This window comes from Canis aureus, chromosome 36 (genome assembly GCF_053574225.1).
Source record: "Canis aureus isolate CA01 chromosome 36, VMU_Caureus_v.1.0, whole genome shotgun sequence".
NCBI classification, from domain to species: Eukaryota; Metazoa; Chordata; class Mammalia; order Carnivora; family Canidae; genus Canis; species Canis aureus.
Genome location: NC_135646.1, coordinates 22,227,121 through 22,247,045, shown reverse-complemented (window position 1 = coordinate 22,247,045; position 19,925 = coordinate 22,227,121). Strand labels below are relative to the sequence as shown.

The 19,925-nt window shown below is 46.2% G+C and overlaps 1 protein-coding gene and 1 long non-coding RNA gene across 7 annotated transcripts in view; one reads left to right on the top strand and one right to left on the bottom strand.

Moving 5' to 3' along the window:
* Nucleotides 1–19,925, bottom strand: part of SATB2 (SATB homeobox 2) — a 289,211-nt gene that overhangs the window by 168,468 nt on the left and 100,818 nt on the right. For 2 of the 6 annotated variants that reach the window (XM_077885433.1, XM_077885434.1), the window contains 2 exons: nt 17,445–17,526; nt 12,859–13,086 (listed from right to left, as the gene is read on the bottom strand). In XM_077885433.1, the coding sequence (XP_077741559.1) occupies nt 12,859–13,027 (169 nt within the window). In that variant the 5' untranslated portion in view covers nt 13,028–13,086; nt 17,445–17,526. Of the gene's footprint in view, nt 1–12,858; nt 13,087–14,241; nt 14,421–14,610; nt 14,902–17,444; nt 17,527–19,925 lie in introns of those variants that run through there. The other 4 variants (XM_077885436.1, XM_077885437.1, XM_077885435.1 and 1 more) reach the window with 3 other exon arrangements.
* Nucleotides 16,112–17,582, top strand: LOC144306123 (uncharacterized). The gene is made up of 2 exons (XR_013373156.1): nt 16,112–17,226; nt 17,463–17,582. It is a non-coding gene; the product is annotated as an uncharacterized LOC144306123 (long non-coding RNA).

Sequence of the window (19,925 nt, the reverse complement as noted above, 5' to 3'; positions counted from 1 at the left end):
AATGTAGAGTCCCAAAAGTCAGGAAGAGAGTCAATAAAAATTGTCTTTATACTAACGTTTGCTTTATCACCTCAGGTTTTGAGCTTTGCCTAAATGTTATTCTACCTAATTTAACAATTAAAATAAAAAAAATCTTTTGATTGATTTCTCCAGTGTAGTGTTAAGGAAAGGTTAACTGTATTGAGGTTCACTAGCAAGAAATTAATAAAGGAATCAAGCACTCGGCTCTCAATAAGACAAGACTACCCAGATTTCTAGAGGGAATATTTCATAGCACAAGCATGTTTTCTTTGGGGAGTTTAACTCACCAAAATTATTAAAAATTGAGATCAAACACTGGTGCAAAGCCCCAAAGGAAATCATACTAGAGTGGAGAGATTTTTATCAAATAAAAACCTGAAAAGGTGAAGTTTTTATAGTAAAAAATAAAAGGCTTTCTCCTTACAAAAGGAAATCCTACTCTCTATGTTTAGGGATAAAATAGCAAAACACGTAGGGGTGTCTAATAGATGGGTAAAAATCATCACGGTGAAGTGAATGCAGATTGCACAAAGCCAAGCTTAGCCGGGCAGCCAGCACCACTAAAAGCCACCCTCATTCTCGTACCCAACAAATGCCTCCACAGATAGGTGATAGCAAGCAAGCCCTTGAAAGGGCTGACACTAGGACAAGAAAAAGAACAAGGAGGGAGCAAGAAAGTCAAAATCATAGTGTGCATTCTGCAGTTCCCTAAGGGTACACCGAGATCTCTGGATCGCAATACATAGGATATTATTATTGTGACTGAGATGAAGTTAATAAAACCCAGCATACGGACTGGGGAAGCTCAGGTCCCCACTGATGGAATACTTCCCAGACAAGACATTTTAAGTATATAGGTACCTGTGCAATTTACACCAATTACTTAAATAAGAAAAAGAGAACAGAGAAAACTCATATATTTTTTTCGCTCTATGATTCTAAGACATCCCCTTTGTGATGTACATAATTTCCAAGAGAGAATATTAAATTTAATATTTAAAAACAACTAAAGACATCCCTTCAGCTACAACATACAAATTCACTGAAAATCTTATTTTCATCTTTAATGTTATCCAAAGGGTATCATCCAGCCACAGGAGGAATGTTATTCCGCTTTTAACGGTCTTTGAAAAGTGTCACCAAAGCCTAAAGTGATTTATTTGGGCCCCCACCCCTGACGTAGGGTGGGGGAAGGATGATAAATCTCCATTGAATAGATAATACAAGTTTCTACCTTCATTAAAGCAAAAGACCCTGAAAGAATCCCGCACCTTTTTAAATCTGGGGTAATCCCAGATACGAAACATCTCAATCTCCACGATTCCACCTCTGGATTCCCCGGATTCCTAATTTCTTGAACTCTCGAATAACTTCTGAGCCACAAAATCAAGCATATTTATGTAGTTTCACCCCCAAAGGGCCAGTTCCAAAAGATATAATCTCCTAAATCCACCACAAAATAACAGAAAAGACAAGTCTAGGACTCTTTTTCAAACTCTGCGTTAAAGGAGAAAGGGGTTCCTTCTGGGGTGAGCCGAGGCGAGCGCAGGGTGGCCAGGGTGCCCGGCCCCTCGTGGGGAGAGGAGCCACTTCCTCTTCGCCCCATCGCTACCCGCGGCGACATGAAGACGACGAAAGAAACGATACCTAACAGTTCCCGTGGACAGAAATGCATCTCTTTATTTCGTTAACAGAAGCAGGATCGACAAAGTGATCTGTTTTCCAAGAGCGAGCCTGTGTTTATTATATGCCCGAGAGGCTGGCAGCCAGAAAGAGGACTCGGAGAGTTCTATCAAAGGGAGAAGACACTTGCACCTCAGAGGCTCTCCCTGGGTAAAGAGAACGTCTCCCTTGAACCCGCTTTCAAGCTATACATCAATCTTCAATATAATTATGTTTGACAGACTATAAGCTCTTGGCAGTTAACTTGTTTACAATAAATGTTTAGTTTGGGTACACGGACTGTATTTCAGTTTTATAAATATCAAACACAAACCTACAACAGTCCCATTATGGGGCTGGGAATTATTTTGCTATAAATCTTTTTATTGGGGGGCCAAGGGAATTACTTTGCAGCTTGTTTTCCACTAACCACTTGGAACAGTGTGAAAAGAGGTACATTTATACTCTGACCCTGTGCTAATTGGAATTCTATACATTTCCACGGGAGAGCGTGCGTATCAATCCTGAACGTGCGGGTCGCCTCCCGCCGCTGACAGTTTGGCCATGGTGGCAAAAAAATACACATGCAACAGAACGGTTCTCGCCAAAGTCACGGCTCTTTGTGTGGCTTTTATTCTCCTCAAAGTCTCTTGGTAACTAATGGCCATTTGTGACAGCATTGGCAGGCCTTCAGTGGTAAGCTCTAGTTTTGGGGGGCTTTATAAGTCAGCTATAAAAATGTGCTTAAGGCTCAAACTTACTACAGGAACAGGACTGTAAATAGAGTGAGTTTTGCTGAATGTTACTTGGAGATTCCTTAGAGAAGGGGAAAAAAAATCAGGATTACCTTAGTTACTCTTGTAAAGAGGCTTTATTTACTTGGGTCTTAAATATGTAAAACTTACTTTCAGAGAATAATTTGCTCCTCTTATCCCCCCTCAATAATAAAGGGAGTTTAGTCCTCTGACACCACACTTGCCACACCTATAGCACAACATCTTGTCTGAATGGAGCCTTGGAGGCTGGACTCTGCCCAAGCGTCAGGAGGACCCTGGCTCTGCCCCACTCTGCTCCGGGAGCACTCTTCTCGCAGCATACACCTTCACCAGCGTCCGGATGCTATCCAAGGGGTATCACCCAGCCACAGAGGGAATGTTATTCCCCTTTTAACGGTCTTTGAAAAGTGTCACCAAAGCCTACAGTGATTTATTTGGTTTTCAGAGGGTGACAAGTCGTCATTCGCTGACGAAGGGTGGGCAAGGGTTGGTGTCCTCACTTGTTTTTAATTTCACAATTACCTTGTAATCAGATCCCTGTATTATTTCAACTTCAACATAGTATTAACATACAGAAAAGATCTATTTTTTAAATTTTCCAAAATACTTAACTGCTGGGATGTGTCTGTCACTTTATTATCTAATAGCGAGCTTCCAACCTCTTCCCTTTTAGTCAATGTTATAATTTCAGCTGACATAAAGAATTTTTTGTCTCTCACCTCCTAATAAAGAAGATAAGGAACTGATTTATAAGTCTCAAGGGTCATCACATTTGATTTCATTTAAAATTTTACCACATGAGTTTCATACATGAGAAAGAGAGAGATTGGAAAAGTATTTTCATCGCATTATCGGCCTCACAGATTTCGTCAATAACAAAAGCACTAGTTTACAATGTGAACTAATGGAAAATGGTTAAATTCACCTAAAATAATCCATCTCTTTCCCCCCCTGCCCAATTTAAATAAGCCCTTTTAAGACCTTGACTATTTAACTGTTATTTACTTGGGGAAGGGGAGACATGGAGAAGGTGACTGTACAAAAAAGGGGGAAAAAAAAGAAAAACTTTTTTTAATTGTACAACAAAAATTCCCTCCAAGGCAAAAATACATTATGCCAAGTTCCACCCAGAATTAATGTTTAGGTTTAAATTATAAAGTCCAGAAAAAACGGAACCACTAATAGACCCTTAAAGCTCGTGGCATTCGTCACCGCTGTTAGGTTATGTAAATGTTAAAACTGAAAAACCCTTTGCTGACAAAAGTATTTTAATGAAGGTGCTATTAAGTAGACTCTCTGAACTGATTAAAAAAAAAAAAAGCCTTTTGAGCTGTTTGATATGAATTCCACTCTAAGGGGATTATGCTTGGGACAGTTCTGGGATTATGAGACCAACCCTATCTTATTCCTTTCGCTTTACCATCCTCAGAAAGGTTTTTAAATATTGAACCCAAGAAACTTCTTAGCTACAGATCAAAGAAATATTCTCCCCTACTGTGTTAACAGGGTCCAACCGTGGGTTCCAGACGCTCTGAGGGCCAACATTGTAGCTTTAGGGCCCCCACGACGAGCAGGGGTTAACTCCACTGTCTGGCTACCTCCACTGTCATCATCAAAGCTGCCAGGAGTTCAGTTTCTAGGAACAGAGTAAGAAATATAGCCCGGGCTGAAACGAGCCACTGATTTTGGCTGCTGCCGGCCAGCTCACTCCAAGTTGCTGAAAGCTCCACTCTGGGGAATGAGGCCTGGAGGCTCAGCAACGTGAAGGATTATGGATTTAATAATGGCTCCGGTGGTTGCCAGCCGAGGCCAGAGCCCAGGCATCTCAAGTGACGGTCTCTGTGGCTGGAGTGGATGTCAGTGATGCGCATACGTGGAAACTCAGGGTCCCCGACCACCCCACGTGGGCTGCGAAGAAATAAGGGCGCTCAGGGTTCACCCTCAAGTCTCTCTCCCCACTTCAGCCTGGTTCTGACCAGAGCAAGGAGAACCGCAGGCCCAGGGATCACACCCACCTCTCCTAGGAGGACAGCTTTGGAGTAGGGAAGTACTCACTACTTTCGTCCTCCATTTACACAGGCTCAAAAACAAAAATAAAAACAAAAACAAAAAGAGGAGGTAGTTATACCTCAGGTGGAGTTTAAGAAAATGTGATTTCCTTTCTCAAACTTATGAAGACAAAATCAGTGACCACCTTCAATTGTCTCCTGAGCAACCACCTCCCAGGGGCTCCTTTCTGTACTTTCTAGGGGGGCTCAAACACCAAAGGGTCTCTCCCCAAGACAGATTTTAGCTAATAAACACAACAAAGTAAGTGAAAAGCATTTCAGTAATTCTGCATCCTCTTCAGGACTAAAAATGTGTACACTGTGTGACAGGTCCACCTCATTTTTCTTAATGATGTTTTTATTATTCTTTCACTCAATTAAAGCAGAAATGGATATTGCATCTTCTGACTGTATAATTGTTATTGTAATCTGTTTTCGATCACTGCTTGGGAAATAGGTCCAAAACAACATAAACTCTCCACTGCCTCAGAAGGCAAGTCATTTTCTTTTACTACGACACTTAAAGAGACATTTATCATGCTGCTCTGTTAGCATCTTTGGATTATGATAAAAGAAAGTTCTTGTTCTGTTAACCAAAAAAATAGAATGTTTTGAAAACACTGCCATTTAAAGAGTTTTGATATGAATGCTTTTTCCTAATAAGCGATCAATTTTGCCTTTCCTTATACATATAAAGAATTGGAACAAATGCAATAAAAAAAATATGCAATCTTAATATAGGGAATAATCAGGAAATTGGAAAATCAATCATATTCAGTCATAAAAGAACTGATACACTTGCCTTCCAGCCAAATACAAAAGCAAGTAAAAAAAAATTGTTTTAAAGAAAGAAAAAGATATCTCTGCTTAACATGATGAAATTAAAATTGTTTCTACAAAAAATGCAAATCATCTCTGTCAGATCTTAGTGGTTTGGAAAACATTTGCTCTCACTGGAGTCTCTATTAATTTTTTTCTTTTTTTTTTTTTTTTTTTTCCGTATCGGTCCAACACTTCAACAAATAAAGTCACTGAGCAGCATGCCGGGCACATTTCAGTAACTGTGCAACCATCAGTGGGCACCAAATAGTCACTGTTTATAAGTAGTAGCTTGCATTAATTTCCTCTGAACTTTTTAATCTCTGTTGTCATGTTAAATGCTATCATTTCATGACCCACTGTGCTAAGACAGAACTCCATTCCAATGATAAGACAACTAGTTAAGAGAAGATCCAAATTTGCCTTAGACTGTGAGCAACTAAAAGGGAAATCTACTTCTTCCCAGAGTGTTACTGTCCTCATGTATCATAACCACAAATCTACATTACGGCTGCCATAATTGGCTGATAACTTTAGCGCAAGGTTCAGATTCCTGAAATTTCTATTAATGCTCTTTTCTTCATTTTAAGCATTTGCCAAACTAATAACTATAATATTCACTAAGTTTATTTTTAAGTTTTAAAGATACACACACATCAGTGAAAAATGGAGAAAATACATCCCATAAACCCTACTGCCATAATTACATACTTTTATGTAATTATGGCAGTAGGCACATTTGAGGCACATTTATTCCATTTCAGGTCATTTTTACCTAGTTTTTAAAAAATCTGTAATAAGTAAAACTTTTCAAATGAGAGGAAAAAGACACAAGTTGTAGAAGACCATTTCTGGTGTAGTCTTTTCACTTCATTATACTGATTTTGCCATAATTTTTAAATCACTTGCTATTAAACACGAAAACAATTCTGCTAATTGAAACCAAAAAAATTATATAGAAAGAGTTCCGTGCTTTTGGAAACTCCAGCATGGAACATTTTTACATAAACACTGTGTAGCATGAGGTGCTTGCAGAGCTCGTTTCATGTAAAAGAAGAAAATAAATGTTTGGCTGATCACTGACAATAAGGGAACCAATGTGACTTCAGAAAATGGAAAAGAAGACACTATAGAGGCTACATTTGTGCTTTTTTGGAAATCTGTAAGTACTCAACTGGCTTTTGTTTTAACTCATACCTCAATTTCACTCAGGGCCGTCTACTTGGACTTTGAAATATCTATCACATTACCCGTAAGTAGTAGGATGATGAATCCTTTGTATATAAAAATCCATTTTTAACACATAGACATTTTCAAACCTCTATTGCACTTTAAAATAAAAGGAATTCACAACTCTCTTTACTGGCACCCTAAATTAATGCTAGAGAGCAGTAGTGATTGGAAGTGAGAAAGGCCCCATATAATCAAAGTCAGCAGAGGGAAATCAGTCATTTTAAAATCACTATAAAGAAAAGAATGGAAGCTAAAAGGCAAACTCTTCATTTTTCGAGCTAAGTATAAAGGTCTTCCACTTGAAACCCTTTCTTCCTTTCTTTCCTTCTTTCTTTCTTTCTTTTTTCTTTCTAAATAATGAGTTAAAATGTATGGGTTAGATCCAATATTTCACTGCTGTTCTTATTCTTGGGGAGTTGGGGGGGGGGGGGGACGTGCTGCCAAAGCTTCTGAAAAGAGAGTTTGGGCTGCTAATTTTCCGTTCACAAAATCTAAATTCCCCTTATGCATCTCACACAACTCATGAAATAATATGAAACAGTATTATATCACTGCAAATTGAGACATTTTTATCAAAATAAAGAGTGATGATGCCAACATTTCATTTGTCATTTCCCACTTGTCACTTTTCACTGACAAACTGTTACACATACAACTTTTGTCAAATGCTCCATCTTTAAATATGTTCCAAAATGCCATTGTACCTCAGCATTCATATAAGGAAGATAGCAGAAAGTACTGTTACTACACATTAGTTACATAAGTTTTTTTTAAAAGCCTACTTATTAGATAAAAGAATATAAAGAATTTTTTGTTAATTCACACGCTATGTAGGATAAAGTTTGGCTTCCTGAAATAAGACAAATTATGAACATATTTTACACACCTAATGTGAGATTATTAGTTACAAGAAACTTTTTTAATGGTGAAAAATTGGGTCACTTTTCTCTCAACAGAAACCTAAACACTCTAAAAAGACCTAAAAAATAATATAATTTGGAATTTATCTAGCCCTGTTAATGCCTTTTTAATGTATGCATATAATAAAGTCCCTACACTGAATTCTCTTTTTAAAAAAGGAAAAATAAAGAACCACCACCAAAACTGACTGCCTACCAAATATACCTTGCCAGATATACTAAACAATTACCCTGTCTTGCCTGGAATAAAGCTGATTTCCATATTTTTAAAATAATTCAGATTAAAATAATTCAAATTCATATTCCTAAATCTCTAATAAATGACGGTAAGTCTGTTTACATATACATAAATATAATAATATATATACAAGATATCTAAGATGTACAGACTGATTCTACTAGTCACAACCCCCTGGGAATGGATTATATTGCTTATTTTCTACAGGGGTTAAAAAACAGATGCCTTAGGGGACATCTATGTAGTTCCAACACACATACACACACATTTCATGCAGATGATCTTGAATATATAATGGTCAGTGGGTTTCTGTTGATGGAACACAAGGCTTCCAAAATTACTTGAAACATCAAATTATGCTCAGGACTTTGAGGGGCGGATACCCTATGTTCTGTTTAATGTGTATGTTCCATTGCATATATTTTTTTTAACCAAGTATGTCTTTATTTTAATAACAGGCCAAGGACTAAAAACACTTTAGAGAAGGGCTATTTTTCTACCTCAGCAAAACTACAGAGGACATGCTAGATTGTTGGATGACCCCAAAGCCTAAGTTCATTCTATTTAAAAAGATCTTAGACCCTTAAAAAAAAAAAAAAAAAAAAGTAGATGTAAGAGGGAAATACAATCTTTTGTCTTTTGAAATAATAACATGGGGCCTCCCTACAAGCATAATGGTGCTCATCCTTAGCTAAAATGAATTTAATGAGTTTTTGTCATTTTACCCAGGTTGACATGTTTCTAAATTTCCAAGTATTTTATACATTTTTAATGTGTCAATATCTATACTCTTTCATATCCGCACTCCTTTCAAAAAGTAAAATGTCTCCCTACAACTGCTAATATGGTGACTGCACCTGACCTGAACTGCATTTCTTTTCATCTAAAGGGAAATGTTCCACATGTAGACAATTAAACTAACTGTTGTTGTAGACAATGTTCAGCACTAAATGAGGCCCTGCCCAACAATCGTGATCACATTTGCTTCCCTATTTGAATACATCAGTGTGTATTGCATAATGATTTTTTTCCCCTTGTAACAAGACAGTTATGTTCTTCAAAGGGCTGACTATTAGCAAGAATAATAGGCCTACTTTGGGTCAACCAGTTTATAAGATAACAGGCACTTCCTCGACAAAATTAAACCATTATTTTAAAAACAAATTCTTTTCAAAGAAAAAAAAAAAAGCAAATTTCTTTCAGAAACAGCAAATATCCCTGAAAGATACTCCCAGTGTTCAAACATTGTACCCTAAAATCTAGAACATTTAACACAAAAAAAAAATTATCAAAATTCATAGGAAAATGAAAAATATCAAAAAGATTTCTGATGTTTAATGCCTCCTATCAGCAAATACACCATCTGGTATACTCAAGCGCTGTTCATTCAGTTTAAATAAAGCTGTCTGAAAGTTCTTCTTTAAGCCAAACATTTAAAAATGAAAATGCCTGTGTTAACAATGAATGAAGCACAATAATTTATTGCTATTAAAGCACAACTGGCCAGCGCCTTTCAGCAGTCCAGGAGGAAAAGAACGCCTTGCTTCCTCTGGAAACTTGATTGGCATCACTTTCATTTTATGCTGTACGTTTCGTGGCTGAAGCATTACACACAGCAGAACATTTTAGGTACTTATGTTAATGGTGGTAAAAAGGATCATCTGATTCTTATTTTCGTCATCCCTAATAATCTTTTCTTTTTCGAAATCTTCAAATAGATCTGTAAGTTTTAATCAACAATTTCACAAATATAAATTTCCCCACCATTAATCATCCTTTTTCAAAATCCTTATGGAGTGAATTACTAGCTGAGAGGGGACGCCAATTCTAGTAAGTGAATGTTACCCAGCAGGGATATAAAGCTGTCAACACCACGGTGCTCTTGCTTGCTCTAAACTCTCTCCCAGCCTTCATATGTTTTTTAAAGAGATATTAGCCTTTTTTTTTTTTTCTTTCCTGGGGACCTTCTATAAAAGCTGACTGTCATACACATCGGAGCACTTATTTTATTATATACATGCTTTAAAACACAGTGCTTAGATAAGAACAAAAACATCCTCGAAAGTGTTGTAAAGACAAAGCAAAACTGATCTACTTTCTAATAGTCTTCTAAAGCTAACCACATTGTAAACAACACACTAACTTTTAAGTCCCCTATTAAAACACAACCTTGAAGACTGTGATAGTGTATCTACCCCCTCAACTAGTTAAATCTAGACACTAATATAATTTCTTCTTTTTTTTAAAAAAACAAACACGTTCTCATCAAAAAAAACATACCAAACTCTGTCTCTCTCTGAAAATGTGGAATCATGGCAACAGAATTTACTAGTGCAACCAATGCATTCAGAAACATTTATTCACCTCACTGTTTATCAAAAGTAGTCAGATAACTGCCATGTTATTGGGCAACCAATTAACTTAATGATCTCCCCTATTTTTAGGGGGAAAGCTTTTAAGAAAGATCACTACAGATTAGTGAACACTAAAGATTAACAAACACATCCTCCCAAATTTTGAGCTCTATTTTTAAAACATAAATTATTATAACCATCTTTACAACACTGACAAGACTGTAATATAGCTGAAAATGGCAATAAATGATAGAGCTATAAATATTTTGTAGTTGTCTGTACTTATTATATTGCTTCATAAAGGAAATTTAAACAAAGGAAGGCAGGGTGATAGAAATATAATCTATTTTATATTTACTCTATGTTCCAAAATGAGTATTTCAATTACGAAGAACTGCTAACTAGAAATGTATTTTAAGCATTTTTTAAAATTTAAAAAGTGTATTTTTTTAAAAGGCTTTGCTTTTCTCCAATCTATGCACATGATTTAAAGTCACAAAGAAATGAAATTATTACCATCTCAATGTACATTAGGAAAGTATATAAACTTACACCCCAAAGCCAATATTAACATTCAATGAGAAACTTCACACTGTCAACATGTTCTAAGTTGTTGTATTTTAAAGCTTTCTGAATTAAAATCTTTCCAAATAATCTGTTATGCTGTATAGAACAAAATCTTTCTATAAAAAAAAATTTTTAAACCCACCATATGCGGGTTTAAAACTCTTCTTTATCACTTTACTGTTAAGTATTATATGTAGTAGTTATTAAGACAAACTAAAGCCATCTATTTTCAGTTTGAAAAACAACTAGTAAGACCTGTGATATTACTAAATTAAAGCTCAGAAAAAAATGACTAAAGCAGCTCATTGAAACAAATCTATTACTCCTCCTGAAGACTTAATTTTTTCCTTATATCAAATTTATAATAACTGGTCAAATGTAAATTATAGTCTCAGAAAATAAGAAACGCAACCACTGTTTTACACTAAAGGTATCCCCGGTCAACGAAATTAATATGCTGTAGAAATAAAAACCACACTTGTTTTAAGGAATCACAACTGTTAACAATTACGTTCTAAAATGTTTAGAGACTTCTTTCAATCTAGTGAATTTTAGTAGGTCTTCAGAAAGAAACCAGAATTTCAAGTCCAAGTTTCTTCTACGTGCATAAGGCCACTTTGAGAACACATCTCCTCTAAGGATTTCCCAGTTTTTCAATCAAATAGCATCAGCACTTATATCATCTTACACTTGGTTTTGTCGTATTTGCTATATTTTCCTTTCTTATATGCATACACTAAAAGATATTATAAGAAGTCTGAAGTTATTGTTCTGGTCTAAGTCAACATATAAATAAACGCCACTTTTAAAAAGTGGCTCGCAGAGCTATCAAGTTTTCTTTTGCCTCATTAAAGTATATCTTTAAGTCCCTACAATAAAAGATATGTAAGCTGCAATGTAGAGCCAAATAATTTTTTAAACCTTTAAACACTGTGAGAATGAGTGCTTCCCAGGGGAGATGATTAATAGAAGGAACTAAGGCAAACCATCCTGAATGTCTACCATGAAGAAATAATAATAGCAAACCAAGTAAAAATAGAAACGTGTTATTTTATAAAATGTCTGTTGTAACTCTTTAAAAGGGCACGGACATTCAGACTTAAGTCTTTTCCTTTGAAATACATACATACTATGGCTATTGAGAACATGGGGTTGGAGCTTATCATTAAGTTTTGCCACAGTTTTGCACCATTTCAGGCAGGCTAATATAAAGAATTATGTCAAATAAGCTACTGCTGAAAATATGGAGAGGTGGGGGGAGGAGAAAAACCTCTGGAAGCAAAAAAGATTTAAACTAATGAATGATGGATCCCAAAGACACAAAAAAAAAGCTGCATGCCATGTTGAGTTGTGTTATTTTACATGTAGAAAACGACTAAGCCAGTGGCATAAGCCTCAGAACCTTTTAATGTTTTAACTTCTTATGTATCTTTACTTTGTAAAAACTCTCCCCCTAACCACTTTAAAAGAAAGTGGTTAAGTGATAAAAATCTACCAAAGCTTTTCTTTAAATAATATCAACATCCTGGAAGAGGTAAACAGCATGCAGCCCTTAAGACCACTCTGCTGTTTTTACCTGTCGTGCCCCATCACCCACCGCAAAGTCACAAATGCACAGGATCTTAAACTTTACAGAAAACGGTGACCTTCAAGCCTCTGCGGGCCTGACACATTCGGCTCATGATTCTTTATCTCCCACTTGAAATGTGGCAGGATATTCCCGGTTTGTTACTAAATTCTCTCGGAGCACTGTCCTAACTACAAAGTAACACCAACACTCTTTGCTCCTGAGCATTAAAAAAAGAAAAAGAAAAAAGAAAAGAAAAGAAAAAGAAACTAGTCCACCAGAGCGATCGCACCTCACAACTTCATCTCTGCAAAACTGATAACTCCGAGGCAAGGCAAAAAGAGTTAAATCGCTAAAAAGCTCTCTAGGAAAATCTAGAAACAGTTAGCTGGCTGTGACATAAACCTGCCAACACCTCAGCACACAGTGGCAAGGTGCCCAAAAAATGCCACCCTCTGGGTAAACCGCTTTCTTGTTTGCAACTCTGGAGGAGGCTCCCAGTTGCAGGGGCGAGGCGGCGGGGGCCTTATCTGGCCACCCGGAGGGGACTTCCTGTAACCCTACACCGCGGCGGCGCCCGGGCCACCTGGACCCCGCCACCCGGGCCCTTCCCGCCGGGCCGGGCCGCGCGCCTCCCCGCTGCGGGCTGTTACCTCCCACGGCCTTGGCCACGGCGCCGTTGGGCCTCCCGCGGGCTCCCATGGGGCTGCCGTTCTGCTCCAGCCGGGCCACCTTCACCGGGGGAGGCCCCTTGACGTCGGGGCTGCCGCTCCGCCGGTCGGGGCTGTCCCGCAGACACGGGCTCTCGCTCCGCCGCTCCATGCTGCTCCGACTCGGAGACAAAGTTCCCACCGGCAGGTCGCAATAAAACGCGCAGGGACCTAGGGAGGGGGCGGGGGGGAGGGAGGGAGGGGGAGGGGGGAGGGAGGGAGGGAAGGGGGAGGGAGAAAAAAAGAGGGAAAACCGCTCACACACGTGATAGACGTTCAGGCCAGTGGCGGAGCGCGGCACCGCGCAGCCCCCGGCGTCCTCCCGCCGCCCGAGGCCCCGAGCCCCGGGCCCGGCCGCTCTGCAGGAGGGAGCTCCGGGCGAGGCGGCCCGCTCCCGGGGGCGCGGCTGGCAGCGGCGCCCTCGGGGGACACGGCCTCCCCGCGCGGGAAGCAGTGAACTTCATCCGAAGGCCGTGTCCCCCGCCGAGCAGGGGCTGGGGAAGGATGCACACAGGTCCGCGAGGACCCCGATTAGCCACAGGATGCCCGTGCGCCGAGCGGCGGGGCCGGCGCCAAAGGCCCGGCGTGGGGACCCCCTGAGCCCCCCGCCCCCCTCCAGGGCCGGTCTGCGGACACAGACACGCTTCGCACAACCCCAACCCCAGGTCCACATCGATGAGCACCCGGAGGTACTCCTCCTCCTCACAGCGCTCCCCAGGATAACCTGCATCCCCAGGGCGGGCGCGGGGGGCGGGGGGGAGCTGCCGTCGTTATTATTTTGGAACGTTCTTCTGTTCCTCCCATCCTTATTTGCAAAAGCTCTTCAGTGCAACACACAAAAGCGAAGAAAAAAAAAAGCATTTAAACGGTTAGGTGAAGGAGCAGCCTTCATCAAGCCCAATTTAAAAATTCCTCCAAAAAGTTTTCCTCTGGGTGTCCTAAGGCTGGCACGCGCGCTCCGGGAACCCGCAGGGGGTCCTCGGCAAACCGCCCCCCCCCCCGGGTCTTTGGGGGGCGGCGGCGGCGGCGGCGGCGGCGGAGGAAACACCTGATGACACGGCACTCACATTGTCACTGACATCCCCGAGAAGCAGGAACCCGCGCAGCCAAGTGCGCTAGGATCCCCGGCGGGCGGGCGCGCTCGCCCCGGAGAAGCCGCGCGTCCCGGAGGCAAGGTGGGGGCTGGCCGAGGGGCCGCGCGCGCCCACGGGAGGGCGGCGGGCGGAGGCTCCCCGCACCGCCCGGGCCGCGGGAGGGGGCTCGGCCGGCCCCGGGCTTCCCCGGCCCCCCGAGCCTGCGGTGGGAGTCCTCGCCCCGCGTACTTACTGCTCACGGTCTGTCTGTAACTTGGCTGGCTGAGGCTCTGTCCATGGAGCAAAAGTAGAGAATCCAGGGTGGAAAGTTTCTGGTGCTTTGCCTTGCAGCGCTCTCCTAGTCTTCTCTCCTCCTTCCCCTTGTCCTCTTTCCCAGGTCCTAACGTTTAAGGTCCTGGGTCAGGGTGTCTTCTAGTGCAGAGATGGTTGTTATGATGATGATGGTGATGATGATGATGATGATGATGGGAGGGGGGCAGGGGGAGGAGGAGGAGGAGGAGAGGGAAAGGAGGATTCCTCCAAAGGGGCACCCGAGCGAGCGGGGGAGGAGACGGCGGAGGAGGGGAAAAGAGAAAAGGAGGCTGAAAAAGCCTTTTCACACCTTCGGGAAGGAGCCCCGTTCTGGAGAGAAAGGGCTGAGGACGGGGAGGCGGCGGAGGCGGGCCGGGGCTGCCGCTCCGCGGGTCTGCTAGTGGGCGGGCAGGCGCGGCCGGAGCCTCCCTCTGGGCCGGTGTCACCGAGAGCCGAGGCGGCCCGGGGACCCGGGACCGCGCGCGGGAGGAGGCGCGGCGGCCGCCCAAGCCGTCACCTCCAGCCTCTCCCCTCTCGGCCGCCGCCGCCAGCAGCCGGAGCCGGACTCCCCGACCAGCCGCGGAGAGAGATACACTGAGAGGGAGATGATTATTAGTTGCGTTGAGTCATCAGGCAAAGTGAGTCCTTTTGGGTTGTCCTCGGTTTCCGATTTCTCCCCCTCCCCCTTTCCGTCCCCAGATCTAGCGCCTTCAAAATAATAATTTGGGGTGGGGGTAGGGGAAGTCTCTGGGTTATTTCGGGATGGGGGTTGGGGGGGGAAGCTCTAAACCCGAGCCAGACTGGTCCACCGCAGTGGAGGAGGAGAGTGGGGGGCGGGGAGGAGGGCTGGGGAGGTTGCGGGGGGAGGGGGGCCCCGCCTGGCAGGAAATTAAACATCAATCAATCAATCGCTGTGAGCCCGGCGACCCAAACAGCGGCGGGGCTGCGGAGGAGGCAGAGGGGCTGGCGAGGGGCGGGTGGGAAGCAGGGAGGAGGGCGGAGGAGGAAGCGGGGAGTCGGCGGCAGCGCAGCCGCGGGGCGAGGACCGCGCGCGTGGGGCGGCGGAGGAGCGATGGCAGAGGAGCGAGAGCCGCGCGGGGCGGCGGCCGGGCCGGCGGGTGCGGGTGGGTGCGGGTGCGGGTGCGGGTGCGCCCGGGCGCCGCCGGGGCTCGGGTCCGCTCCTCCTCCTCGCGGCGGGTCCGGGGCGCGGCCGCCTCGCCCGGCCCCGAGGCGCACTGGTCCCGGCGCGGGGGCGGCGGCGGCGGCGGCGGCGGCGGCGGCGGCTCGGCGGGCGCGGCTGCCTGGTCTCCCCGGTCTCCCCGCGGAGGCGCAGCCCGACGCGCAGCAGGCGAGCGCGGCTGCCTCGGCTCCCGGTTCTGCTAACTGCGCCGAGTACTTTCGACTTTGGAGATAGGAGGGCTATCGCCTCCCCCACCCACCGCCTCCGCCCACCACCCACCGCCTCCGCCCCTCCGAGCAACTTTTCCCGGTGCCCGGGAGCTCCCCCTCCGCGCGGAGCCGGCCGTCCGGGGCCCGCCGCGCCGCAGCCCGCGCAGGGAAGGCCGCCGCCCGCGGGCCCGGAACAATGGCCCGCGCGCCCCGGGGGGCAGGGGTGCCGCGGCGCGGACGGGCGAGCGGGCCGCGCGGGGGGCGGGGGGCCTCCCCGGGCGGCGGCCCCGGAGCGCTCGCTGCGCCGCGGGCATCCCGAGCGGCTCCGCCCGGAGGCCGTGGCGCGGAGGCGGGGAGGGCGGCGGGGCTCGCCCGTCCTGCAGCTGCGGGTCTGGGACTCCCGGGACCCCCCCCCCGCCCCGCCCCGCCCCGGCGGCTCAGGCGCTGGGCTCCGAGGACGCGCGGCGTGCGCGGGGACGGCCCGGTGCCCCGTCCCGGGGGAGGCCGCGCGGGGGCGTCCACAGCAGGTCCCGCGAAGGTGCGACTGAGCCACAAACTTTTGCCGACTCCCGCGGCCGCAGCCGCCCGCAGCCCGACTCCAGCCGCGGTGCTCATTTAAGGTGGCGCGGGCAGCAGCCGAGCAGGCCGAGCTGCGGCCGCGCTTTTGTCCCTGAGGTCCCCGCTAGGGCGCCGGACCTCCTTAAAGAAAAGCACGTGGGCAGGGGCCGCGGCCCCCGCGAGGCGCCCGGGGCGCCGGCTCACACTCGCGGTCCTGACCTGTGGCGGGAAAATGAGGCCGCGTCCCCGCGCGCCTGGAGGCCGGCGAAGCCCCTCTGCTGGCGGCGCCTCCAGTCCCCACCGCGCACCGGGTGTCTCTCCCCTAAACCCCCGCACCCGGCGGACTCCCCACCATCGCGCCGCCTGCGCCGCCGGTCCCCCTTAAGAAGCATTGGCTGTACGGCGGCGCCAGAGGGCCAAACTCCATTCGGTTTGGGGAAACGCGCTCCTAGGGTAATGCTGGAAAGCTTGGGCCGGTGTACCGAGAGCGGGGAGCCGCGGCCGCCGGGCGCCCGGAGGTAGGCCGCCGGCCCCCTCGCCGCACCTACCCGGTGGGCGGCGTGCGCGCAGCCGTCCCCTCCAGAGCCCAGGCCCGGGAGGCGGAGGAGCCTCTGGAAGAGAAAGGGTCCCAGAAACTAAACCTGCCCCGGCCTAAGGCTCAGCGCCCCGCTCCCGGAGCAGCCCGCACCCAGGCGCCGCCCACCAAGGTCCAAGGGAGCCCCAGGCGCCCCGGGAGGCGGTCGGAGCCCAGCCGGGAAAGGAAGCCAGCTCCATAGAGAACCTTCGGGGAGCCACCCTGCGAGCTCTGGGCTGCACGCTCTCTTCCCTGTGCTTTTATCCCCCAAACCCCATCTCTCCCTCCAACCTGAACGGACGGGTTAGAGAAAATGCACAATTCGAAGGCGGTGAGAACAAAGTGGCTCGAGTAAACCAACTCGTGGGGGTAGCTAAAAGGTTTTTGGCTGCAAAGAACCAAACTGTAAGTTTGATCAACAAACTTTTTTTTTTTTTTAACCTGTACTTTCACGTCGGAATGGGAAGGGGGTTTTGCAAAAAAAGCAACTACCACTGTCAAAGTTTGAGCCCGTTTCCAAGATGGGGAGAGCCGCAATTCTTAACAAATACCTTAATCTTAAAAAAAAACAAAAAAAAAAAAACAAAAACAAAAAACGATAATAATGCTGTTTCTTTCCTTACCTTGGTGTTGAACTGCAGAATCCTCCTCCGGATCAGTGTCCAGGAACTTAGAAGAAATGGTGCTATTAGGACTTCAGTACTTCTGGAAAAAAAAAAAAATGCAAATGGTTTAGCCAGGATCTTTCCTGTCTGATTCGTCACTATTATTATATCTGATGATGCGAATGGTTGGAGCGATTCAATCTTAAGTCATTAATGAGCTATTTTATAAACACCACTGTCTGAAGATCTTCATTTACATTTTGCGAAGGATCACTTCGCTAACCTCACATGCTTGTGTCAACAGCATGATTGTGGGACTGCAGTCACACTCTCATAAACAACACAGCGGTATTGTTAATGGGTTAATATTTTATAAAGTGTAAATATTTTATTATGTTTTGAAGGGAGCTATTGATTCTAAATTATTAAACCCCTGAGATGGGCGATTTAAATAAAGTATACAATTTAAGTACAATTAAATGTACCTTGTGGCCAGTTTGTTTTCAGATTCTGCACCCTTTGGAAGATTAATGGATTTTCTCATTATTAGAGTTTCTTCTTTTCCGTTTTTGACAGTGAACAAAACTATCATTTGGGGCAAAAGAACTCAAAATAGGTAAAGGTGAACTGGGCATAAAGGAAGACATCGAAAGCTCTGAGTTATTACCAGAAATGTGTTTTGAATATTTGCAGATTTATGTTTACTTACACATTTTACAAATTTCTTTCGATTTTAAAAAGGGAGAATTCTAGGAAGTTTTGTGATACGTGCCCAGTGAGGGTTTTCTTTTCTTTTTTTTTTTTTTTTTTTTTTACCCCCGTTGAGTTTTGTCCCTAATAAAGGCCTTTTCTGTTTCAAATTACATAAGCTTTCTACTGCATGATTTTTGTATTGACCTTATTTCAACTGAAGTAAGCAATTATTTTCGGCATGCTCAATTTTGACAATAAGAAATTTCAAATAGCATTTTTATCTTTTGCTGAGATTTTCTACTTTTTAAAACCGTAAATAAATTCTGATTCAAAAGTTCTGTTTGGTTTCGTTTTATATTCCTCAAGTGGTTCATTTCCAAACATTTTTAAAACAAAATCACACTCAAGAAAAGAATTGGTTTTAATTACGTTTGTTGTTGTTGGTTTTTTTTCTTCTTCTTCTTTAAAAATAATTTGATCCCAAACGCATTTTTTTATACAGATAGTTTTTGCTCCAGTGCTCAAAGCATAAAGTTCACACTGGGGGACATTTTAATCCTTCAACTTGCTTCTCACTGACGTTTCAGTCGGGAATCTACTAAGACTTTTTCCTCCCTCTCCTCCCCCACCCTCAATTTTTTTTTTTCATATGTCATTTAGTCAAAGGTCGCCCGTCTTTCATAATCACACTGAGATTTGTTATTTTAAAAATCAACGGATCTTTACGCGCTGGGCTTAAATATGCATGTTTTTTCTTATTTTCATGTTCTCCCCTTTTCTCTCCATCTCTCGTCAGGCCTTCCTTCTCCTTTTATGGCCTGCACTTTTAATGGCAACATTTCTTGATTTCTCGCCCTGGACACCGAGGTCTCTGCTGTGCTGGCTCTAACGTGTGGCCAACCTTCCTCCCGCGGTGAGCGCGCAGGGCGGCCTAGGCCCGACCGCCCCGGGCGGAGGGGGCTGGGTGCCCGGGCCGGGCCGCCCGAGCCCCGCGGCTGCAGCATCCGTCACCGGGCTCCCTGGATCCCAGGTCTGGCCGCCCGGGCGGAGAGGCCCTCCCGGAGGCGCGCCGCCTCTTCGGGAGCACGCGGAAGCCGAGCGGCCTTTCCCCCGCGCCCTCGCCCTCGCCCTCGCCCTCGCCCTCGCCCTCAGCCCTCTGCGGGCACCGCGGGCGTCGGAAGCCTCCTGCGGCTCCTGGGAACCCACGCAGGCCTGCCTCTCCCCCTCTCCGCGCCCCCGCCCCCCCGCCAGCACCCGGGGCCCGCGCTGCTGGGGGCGAGGGGAGGGCGGGAGGGAATCCTTCCCCTCCAATGAAGCCCACACCACTTCTGGAGCCAATTTCCGCCGCGGACTGTCCGGGGAGAGTCAGGCGACCGACGTGTCCGGGGACCGCATAACTCGCCCCAGGCGCGGGGGTGGGAGCCGCACGTGCCGAGGGCCCCGAGGGGCGCGCGCCCGCCTCGCCGGCCCGCGGGGTGGGCTCCAGCCCTTGGCGGCTGCTCCGGGGCGTCCGGGGGCACTTACTCCGCCGTCCGCACGCCTCCCTCGTTGGCACCCGAGCCCGTCAAACGCCAACCGCGCCCGGCAAAGCCCTCGAACGGCGGGCTCGCGCGGCAGCCCCGGGGGGCCCTTGGGCGGCGGGGCGGGGCGGCGGGGAAGCCGCGGGCCCCTCGGGCAGGGCGGCCGGAGGTCCCGCTCCCACCCTGCGGCCGACGCGCCCCTGCGGCCCCGACGGAGAGAGGCGTCCCGGGGAGGCGGGGGCCCGGCCGGAGCGAGCTGCGCGCCCCGGAGGTCGCGGGGTCGGGG